The sequence below is a fragment of the Balaenoptera acutorostrata genome, chromosome 3, assembly GCF_949987535.1.
Source record: "Balaenoptera acutorostrata chromosome 3, mBalAcu1.1, whole genome shotgun sequence".
Taxonomy (NCBI): domain Eukaryota; kingdom Metazoa; phylum Chordata; class Mammalia; order Artiodactyla; family Balaenopteridae; genus Balaenoptera; species Balaenoptera acutorostrata.
In genome coordinates, this window is record NC_080066.1 from 88,927,797 (window position 1) to 88,938,059 (window position 10,263).

The window sequence follows — 10,263 nt, forward strand, 5'->3', positions numbered from 1 at the left end:
GGTTGGGTAAATCATGGACTTCTTGTATTGTGACTTTTGCTGTCATTACAGTTTAGTTTCAATAAGTTCCTAAATGGATTACTGTTTATTGATAATACTTGAAAAAGGGTTAATTTGTTGCATAATCTTTTCAGAGCTATACCGTGGTGCGATGACTAGTAGCATGGAGAGAGATTTTGGACGTGGTGATATTGGAATAAATCGAGGCTTTGGAGATTCCTTTGGTAGACTTGGTAGGGCTGGCTGTTTACTTCTTTTCTTTTTGCAGGTTGTATTTTTCGAAGTTTGGCTGTCTTTTTTTGTATGAAAAATTAGAAATTTATAATGTTTCGTGCAATTTATTACTTGAAGAAAAATACTTCAGAGGTTTTAATGTACTAGCTCTCTTTTTCAGTGTCTTACATATTTGAACCCTATTTGTAGAAGACTTTATACTTTTCAGTTATTGTACATCTTCTGAGAGCATAATACCTTGGGAATTTTAAACTATGATTATTTAAATTAATTAGTATATTATCTTTCCATCCTTGTTTAGGCAGTGCAATGATTGGAGGGTTTGCAGGAAGAATAGGAGCTTCTAACATGGGTCCAGTAGGATCTGGAATAAGTAGGTTTAAATTTTACTAGAATTTTACAGTAATATTTGAATACTTGCAAAAAACTTTGCAAGAGTAGTTATTGTAGTGTTGTAATACTTTGTTCTTATATGTTAATATGACTTGTCATAATTTAGAAATAAATTTTGATATTTATTGAGCTTTACTGTTTTATCACTGTTGGAAATTTCTAAACTAACTTTGAATTTTACTTCTTTGACATTTCTAAACTAACACCAGAATATGTGTTAACTGTCACCCAATTCAAGAACCTTTATTCCAACTAAAGAATCTGGGGCTTTTTCTGATCATATGTCACGAACAACATTAGCTTTAGCACCAACTCTGTTTCTTTGCTTATTCTCTATAACTGCTATTGGAGACTAGCTTATTTCATCTGTGAAAAAAAATTGTGTCTTTTGGTAAACACAGGTGAATCACCTCAGATCTAACACTTCTGGAGACCTCCTGAGGTTGAGGGCAAGGTTAAAAAAATGCTTATTTCCTTGCTTCTTAAACCTTTTCTTTGATAGAATCAAGAGTACTATTGTTGCAAAACTGGGGAATGCCAAATTTCTTCCGTCTGTTTCCACTACCACATTTTAGGCCTTATATTAAGCCTTAACACAAGGCTTAGTTTTTGGCCCGTGTTGCTTACTGAACCATGTCTATGTGAGCTCTCCATAGTTACCGACTTCCTTTAATTGATTGAAATCTCACAAATAGGAAACAAAGTCTACTTGAACTCTTCTAAGAGTGAGTTAAAAAAATCTTGTCAGCTCAAGATACTTACTTCCATTGTACCGTGCTTCTCATTTTATTCCTTCTTTTCATCATCTTTTCAGCCTTGGCCATTTACCTGTTAGTTATAACTTCCCTACCTTCCTTTTTCACCCCAGTGTTTATACTTCTGTTCCCCTAATTTTATATTTGTTATTCACAGCATGCCAATTTGAGGGTGATGTTAATTTTTAGAATGGGGATATTAGGTAGGAGAAAAAAGGATACGATTGAGAAAGAGTAGGAGTGGAATAGTTAAAGGGGACTCAACGTATAAGAGTCAAGTGGGTACAAGCTACAAGCTAGATTTTTAAGCTCTGGCTAAAGGAGTGTGATTCCAGTTTTTGTTGTTATCTCCACAAGTTCTGTATAACATAGAGACTAAAAGTTAGGTTTTTCTGTGGTTATTGAAAATCGAATTGATATGAAAAGAGCAATTGTATGCGAAACAAGATACTGAGGTGAAAGGTAAGCTAGGAAAAGAATATTATGTAGGACAGTATGATGAGAGCAACAGTTGATGTGTTGGAGTTGTAATTATTTGAATTTACCCCATATGTCTGTGTTCTAACAATTACTGAGCTTGGTATTATTAAAAGATAAAAATGAGGATGCAAACTACTATAACATTAATGAATAAAATTCATAGAAAATAAAATTGATAGAAAATTTATGTAACTTATGTTTTATGATCAGAATATAATTTTTTAGAAATGTATATGTATAATAGAATGAACAGATTCAGTTAGCCATTAACATTCAACTAACTGAATATATACAAAATTAAAATCTGTTCCTTGGAAGATTGTTATATTGTGTATATAAAATAATTTTGTTTATATATTGTCTAATTACATAAATGAATTAATTTTTCTCTCTTTCTTTCTCAAAAATGATTCTCTCCCTCCTCTTTTTCTCCTTCTTCCTCTTCCTTCTCCTTTTCCTTCTGTTTTTAAAACAAAAACACCAAACTCCCAAATCCTCCCTTCCCTTCTTGAAAATCCAGGTGGTGGAATGGGTGGCATGAACAGTGTGACTGGAGGAATGGGGATGGGACTGGATCGGATGAGTTCCAGCTTTGATAGAATGGGACCAGGTATAGGAGCTATCCTGGAAAGGAGCATCGATATGGATCGAGGATTTTTATCGGGTCCTATGGGAAGCGGAATGAGAGACAGAATAGGCTCCAAAGGCAACCAGATATTTGTCAGAAATGTAAGCAACTAAATGTAAAGTATACTTAAAATTATTTTTCTCCTTGTATATCTGTTACTAATACCTTTTTTCATTCTAGCTGCCTTTTGACTTGACTTGGCAGAAACTAAAAGAGAAATTCAGTCAGTGTGGTAAGTATGCCAATGACTGTAGATATATTGATATTGATTATGGAGGAAAAATTGATTTTAAACTTTTAAATACTGCTTAGACCTTTCTTTTCCTGTCCAGATGCTTATTCCTGGGTAGTATGACAGGTTTAATTCCACTTCAAAGAAATGAATTATTTTGCTATCCTCTGACGTACAGCAGTGCAAATTACTACTAAATAACAAGATTTAGAGTAGAGTCTGTCATTGTCTCCTGTGGATAAAGAAAGGGCTTATTTTATTACCTGATTTTTAAATGGTTACCATATCATCATTGCTTGAATTTAAAAGGATGTTTTTTATGTGGGAAATACTAACGAATGGTATATTTATTTCTTTGTTTATAATGTAGTACAGTGCTTTGTCAACATGACCCAATGAAATGCTGACATCCAAGTGATACGGAGTTAATAGATGAGACCCATTCTGCGCACTCTGTCACCTATACAATAAAGGAAACTTAGTTGATAGCGTAGAACCCACTGCCTAGAATGCCTTCTAAGGTACATTCTGGTGGCCCTTCTGTTTTTTTTATAAACTGTTCTTGGCTATAATGATACTACCTATACAACCGTAATATGTTCATTAGGTCTGTAGTTGATTAGGTGGTTTATTACTTTTAAAAGAGGGCCTTTTTTATTGTAATGATGAGAGATTTAGTGTGAGTAGAACAAAGTAACAGATTTCCTGCTAGTATTTTTTTGCTATTGCATGGTAACCCAGAGAGTATAATTATTAATAGTACAACTATGTAGGTGGGATATAATGATGAAAAATAGCTAAGTAAAAGTGGTACATTCAACCTTTGAGAGTTAATGGAAAGTTAAGAGTATTTGGAATACATCTTTAATTTCTGGAGATCATGAAGGGGATAAGTTTAGTGTTCGCCCACAAAAGTAGCCTTTGTAGCCACTGTCACAAGGGATCAAAGTGATCCTTCTGGAAACTGTTCTCTAATGTGTTCTCAGAATACTTTATACCTAACTTTCTTGTAGTAATCTGTTCACATGTTTTCTTCCCTCCCAGATGGAGGCTCTTGAGGGCAAGAACCATCATCTTTTTATTCTAGCACCTTTCGTTGCCTCTGCACATATAGTAGGAGTTTATTAAATGTTATGAATGAGTTAAGCATTCTGAAAAGATCTTCATTCATTTATTTGGTTATTTATTAAGTAAATCTACAAATATTGCATTTTTGGTAGTCTGCTCGTCATTAGGATTAGAAAGGGGAAGAAAGTAAGATATTACCCCTGCCCTCAAAGAACATACAGTGTGGATCTGTCTACAGTGTTCTAGTGGCTCCTTTTTGTTGATCATCTTTTTATTTATATTTGTTTACATTTTATTCAAAGAAGAGAAAGATAATTTTTCTTGATAAAAAAGTTGTTGTAAACAAGTCAACTAGTAAATAGTCGCTACTAAGAGAAAGCAGAATTATCAAGTTGTTTTGAGGTGTTGGTAGTCTTTGTAGGAGTAAGGAGATCTACCAGGATGAGTAAGCAGCATCTAGCCATGAATCCCATAGGCTACAGGGGAAACGAGCATATTACGGCCTTAGTGAGATCCATCAAATGAGGAGCAGTGGCAGCAAGTATAGATAATCCCTGCTGTTGTAGTTTCAGTGAAAAAGAATCTCCAGATGACATATGACTTTATTTTAAAGAGTAGAAATGAAACAAGATAAAGAACAAGGTGGGGCAAACAAATGACGTTAGTGAAAATGTGACCAATACTGAGTTGACTGTTTCCTTGTACGTAGGCAGATTTCCTTTCAAGATCAGATATGAGCAAGGCTTGCAGCAAATTTGAGGTCTTTTGGTGGGCTTGTATACTTGTTGCTGGCATTGTTTTGACAGAAGGACATCAACAATTCAAAAACATTTTTTAAAAGCAAAAACTAGTCCCCAAATCTACATTTTAAAAATCTGTACAACATTTTAGCCAATAAAATAAAGTTCTTAACTCTGTTATTTTAGCTCTATTTTTTTTTTAAAGGAATTTATGTAATTTTTAAAAAAATTAATTAATTAATTTATGGCTGTGTGTTGGGTCTTCGTTTCTGTGCGAGGGCTTTCTCTAGTTGCGGCAAGCGGGGGCCACTCTTCATCGCGGTGCGCGGGCCTCTCACTATCGCGGCCTCTCTTGTTGCAGAGCACAGGCTCCGGACGCGCAGGCTCAGCAGCTGTGGCTCACGGGCCCAGTTGCTCCGCGGCATGTGGGATCTTCCCAGACCAGGGCTCGAACCCGTGTCCCCTGCATTGGCAGGTGGATTCTCAACCACTGAACCACCAGGGAAGCCCCTTAGCTCTATTTTTATGTCCCTTTTTGATCAGTCTGTATTATCTCATGAGAGTAATGATTTTTGTTTTTGTTTTCTCAATTCTAATTGTAAAAGCTTTTGACTTTCAGATTTATATTAAGGTAATACCGTTCTAAATAATTTCCTACCATCTTCCTGTTTTTAACCTTGAACTTACCTTGATGGAAAGGAAGATAAGTTACAGTAATAATTTATAGAATTAAGTGTCCAGCTATTGGCAACTATGGAAATTATCTGGCTTGTATGAACTGAACCATCTATTTTTCTGCCACACCACTTTATTAATTTTCAAATCTTAGAGCTTTTCCTTCTTAGAATGGAAAGTTTCTTTTTAACCTGCTCCAAGCCAGTAGTGGCCCTTTTCACAGCAGAAGTCAGTTTTTTGCTGTTTTTTTAACCCCCTCAGCCCAAGGTGAGTAAGTATGTTCTCTTGGTTACTTCTTAGTAGGAGTCTAGTGGTACTCCATGCTCTCCTCTAGACAGTAACTGCTAGTAAATGGCCCATCAGCGAACCCTCTGGCTATTAAGTGTCTAGAGTGGTTAATTGTCCTTGGCGGGGCAATTACAAAGATTGAGAAAATGTTGGAGCATGAGTTATATAACCCTCAATACAACATTTCCTTAGTGGGTATAATTCAGGAAAAAATGTGTTCAGATACCCCAAATATAACAAGATGAGAAGGAAGTGAGTATAGTAAAGTAGATCTTCTTTTATTTTGCTATATGTAATTCCTCAGAATACACATTTTTAAGAAGACTGAGTGTAAATAACTGACCCATTCAGAGTTGGACCCCACATTAGTTCAGGTTGTGTTAATGAAGTCAAATAGGTGTAGTTTTTCAAACTTCCATATTGTCTATGCACTTTAACTATACTCTGGCTTAGTATGTTTTAGAACTGCAGTGCAAGGAAAGCCCATTCTTAATTATTCCTGCTATAAACCATGCCAAATATAACGTTGTTCCACAGGTTTCCGTTATTTTCATTTTTTACATCAGTATGCTACCTGTTAACTGCATAGAAAATGGAGACTTGTGGTGGACTTTATTTACTAAAACACATGGTGCTTCAAGCATGACTAGTGGACTCTAGATGAACATAACAGTAAAAATAATGCAGTAAGAGTAAAAACAATGTATGAAGAATATTCATAGATAGTCACTTTCTTTTGTTTGTAAAGAAACACTCAAACTTTGTTTTTTGTCCCCCATATCATAATTATAGTTTCTTGTAGAATATCTGATTTTGCTTTCTTGTCCTGTGGTTATGTTACAGCTGTACTTTGGAAGTAGATTTTATTAAACCATTTATTTATTTATTTATGCTTTAATTTGGTCTGTTTTTAGATATGCTTTTACATCATCATTTTGCAGAGTATACCCCACAAGATTACTTAATAGGCTGAGTTAAATAAAATAGAAAGTTTTCTTTTATTGCAGGAAAGTCATTTTTTGTAGTTAGTATATGTAACAGCAGTATCTTTGATTACTGTAATACTGATTTCTCATTGCATACTCTTTTATCTTACACTGTTGCTAAAATAGCAGCCCTATTTTGTTTTTCTTGGAATCACATAAGATCAGTAGATATTTAAGTCATTTAAGAGTCCTCGGAACATGTACAAAACCAGAGAAGTCTGATTTTAATTAATTAAAACTAAATTTTTTTCTCCTCAATTATTTATCTTTAGAAAAGAAAATATCTCAATTGGTGTTTTTATGGGATTAAGAAGAAAGTTAGAATACAACTTTCTAGTTCTATACCTAGGGGTTTTTTGGGACAATCTAACTGTGAAACAAGTATCTATAAGCCACTTTCTCTATAAACCTGAGTGTCCAAACTGTAAGAAGGTTCAAGTATCTTAGCTGATAGACCTTGTCAGCTAGAAAAGCCTTGAGATCATTGTGAGGTCAGGAATTTGGTGGTTTGAGTCATGGTTCCTAAACAGAGAGGAAATTTAAGAGAAAGAGAAACTTGTCCTGGGAGATTAACAGATTTTGCAAGAGATTATTACATATTTTCCTTTGAAGTTTTGAAGATTTCTTGCTTGAGTGAACCTTAGTATTGCTAATAAACCTATGGTGGGATACTTATGTATAAGAAAAACAGGTAAATTTAGGATAATGAAGAACCTTTAACCTTAAAAGCTCTTGAAAATTCTCCACAGTCCTCTTCAAAATCACTGTAAAGTGCTCCCATTTACCAAGGTATGCTTCTTTAATTAAACTTGCTTTTTTTTCAGGTCCCAGCATTTGAGATACTAAGAGGACTCTGGAAATTGCTCTGCATTTGTCTTTAAAGCTTTAAAAAAATATATATATAGATAGATAGTCTCCAGTTTCATTTTATGATGTTTGTTAGAAAATGTGATTTCTGTATTTTTAAAAAAATTTTTTTCTTCCAGTCTCGTTGAGATATAATCGACATATAGCACTGTATAAGTTTAAGGTGTACAGCATAATGATTTGACTCACACATATAAAATGGTTATCACAAGAAGTTCAGTGAATGTCCATCATCTCATAGATACAAAATTAAAGACATAGAAAAAAAGATTTTCCTTGTGATGAGAGCTCTTAGGATTTACTCTCTTAACAACTTTAATATGTAACACTCAGCAGTGTTAATTATATTTATCATGTTGTACATTACATCCCTAGTACTTATTTATCTTATAACTCGAAGTTTGTACCTTTTGACTCCCTTCCTCCAATTTCCCCTCTCCACTCCACCCCCGGCCTCTGGTAACTACAAAATGATCTCTTTTTTTTCTCTGAGTTTGTTTCTTTGCTTTTGAAGTATAATTGACCCACAACCCTGTGTTAGTTCCTGTTACACAATATAGTGATTTGATATTTCTGTACTTTTCAAATGATCATCACGATAAGTCTAGTTACAATATATCACCATAAAAAGATATTACACAGTTACTGACTATATTCCTCACATTGTACATTTCATACCCGTGACTCATTTATTTTGCAACTGGAAGTTTGTACCTCTTAATCTTCCTTTCCTATTTCTTTCTTCTCTCCAGCCCCCTCCACTCAAGACAGCCACCTGTTCCTTCTCTGTATAACTGTTCCTGTTTTGTTACGTTCATTTCTTTTGGTTTTTAGATTCCACATATAAGTGAAATTATACAGTATTTATCTTTCTCTGACTTATTTACTTAGCATATAATACCCTCTGGGTTCATCCATGTTGTTGCAAATGGCAAGATTTCATTCTTTTTTATGGCTGAGTAGTGCAGGCTTAGGTGGCTTCCATATCTTGGCTGTTGTAAATAGTGCTGCAGTGAACATAGGGGTGCATGTATCTTTTTTAATTAGTGTTTTTATTTTCTTTGGATAAGTACCCAGGAGGGGAATTGCTGGATCTTATGGTAGTTCTATTTTTAATTTCTTGAGGAATTGCCATACTGTTTTCTATAGTGGAAACACCAGTTTACATTCCCACTAATGGTGCACAGGGGTGTGTTTGGTTTTTTACCTGTTGTAGGTTAAAAATTTTTTGGATCTACTTTAACCATATAATAATTTCTCTGGGAATTAGTCTTTTTTATACTTTTAGAACACAGTTAAAGACTGCCTGGCTTGGGTTACAGATCATGGTTTGGTTCAGTGTGATATTTATTAACTTGAACCATTTAATTAGTATTGAGTGGGTGAGTGATTACCTATCAGTTGGTTTTAAAAAAACACAGTAATGGGGCAGGGCGGGGATGGATGAATAAACAAAAGAAGAAAAATAGGGCTTCCCTGGTGGCGCAGTGGTTGAGAGTCTGCCTGCTAATGCAGGGGACACGGGTTCGAACCCTGGTCTGGGAAGATCCCACATGCCGCGGAGCGGCTGGGCCCGTGAGCCACAATTGCTGAGCCTGCGCGTCTGGAGCCTGTGCCCCGCGACGGGAGGGGCCGCGATGGAGAGAGGCCCGCGCACCGCGATGAAGAGTGGCCCCCGCTTGCCACAACTGGAGAAAGCCCTCCCACGAACCGAAGACCCAACACAGCCAAAAATAAATAAATAAATAAATAAAATCAAGTAAAACTTTAAAAAAAAAAAAAAAAGAAGAAAAATAGTCTAGGATGTTGTAGAAATCATTCAGATCAAAATCATTCAGATCAAAATTTAAACAGGAAAAAAAAATCTTACCCATGCATTGGGATTAAAAATTCATCCCATTGCCTGGAAAGGGCTTATGCAATTTTTTGATAAGCCCTTTTTAAAATTAATTTATTTATTATTTTGGGCTGCATTGGGTCTTTGTTGCTGCACGCAGGCTTTCTCTAGTTGCGGCGAGCGGGGACTACTCTTCGTTGCAGTGCGCAGGCTTCTCATTGAGGTGGCTTCTCTTGTTGCAGAGCACGGGCTCTAGGAGTGCGGGCTTCAGTAGTTGTGGCACATGGGCTCAGTAGTTGTGGCTCGCAGTCTCTAGAGCGCAGGCTCAGTAGTTGTGGTGCACGGGCTTAGTTGCTCCACGGACTGTGGGATCTTCCTGGACCAGGGCTCGAACCCATGTCCCCTGCATTAGCAGGTGGATTTTTAACCACTGTGCCACCAGGGAAGCCCAAGCCCTTTTCTTTGCCTTCCTCCCTTTTCCTTTTTTTGTCCTTTTATAGAACTAAATACGTCTGGCTCTTTGATTTTATTGCCAGACTAAAATTAGCCCATAGTGATCTGGCAACTATAATATTCAAGGGGAGGGAAACATTATGGTAAGTAGTCACACACCTCACATCTAAATCTGTGTGAACTGGGTTATCATACATCCTTGTATGCCTGGGGATAGTCTCAATGTTTACATCTGTTATTTGTGTGTAATTATTAATAACTCTCCCTTTTACTCTCTGAAGTTTCTGGTTTGGATGATGGATTTTTATGGCCACGTATTTTGATAAATGATATTCATTTATTTCAAATACCAGTCTGTATAGAGTCAGTAGTGATATTAACTATAAACAGAACCATTGTCTGGTTTTCCTCCTCCTGGAAGCTTCTCTAAGGTTCTTCTTTGTGCTCTTATCATCACTGTTTTCTACTTTTATTGATTCAACTATACAGTATCTCGTCCATGCCTGTTTCCATAATACACTTGGTGCCACTCTTACATGTGGAGTTCAAATTGTCATATTGAATAAATGACTTTGGCACTGTGGTTGAAAAGCAGAATTAGCGGAGCTCTTTGTGGCCTGGTAAAAA

General features: G+C 35.9%; 1 protein-coding gene across 2 annotated transcripts in view; it reads left to right on the plus strand.

Moving 5' to 3' along the window:
* MYEF2 (myelin expression factor 2) overlaps positions 1-10,263 on the plus strand; it is a 38,894-nt gene that overhangs the window by 19,882 nt on the left and 8,749 nt on the right. The window contains exons 13-16 of one of the 2 annotated variants that reach the window (XM_007170449.3): positions 135-233; positions 536-607; positions 2,383-2,591; positions 2,671-2,722. In XM_007170449.3, the coding sequence (XP_007170511.2) occupies positions 135-233; positions 536-607; positions 2,383-2,591; positions 2,671-2,722 (432 nt within the window). The remainder of the gene's footprint in view (positions 1-134; positions 234-535; positions 608-2,382; positions 2,592-2,670; positions 2,723-10,263) is intronic. The other variant, XM_007170450.3, reaches the window with a different exon arrangement.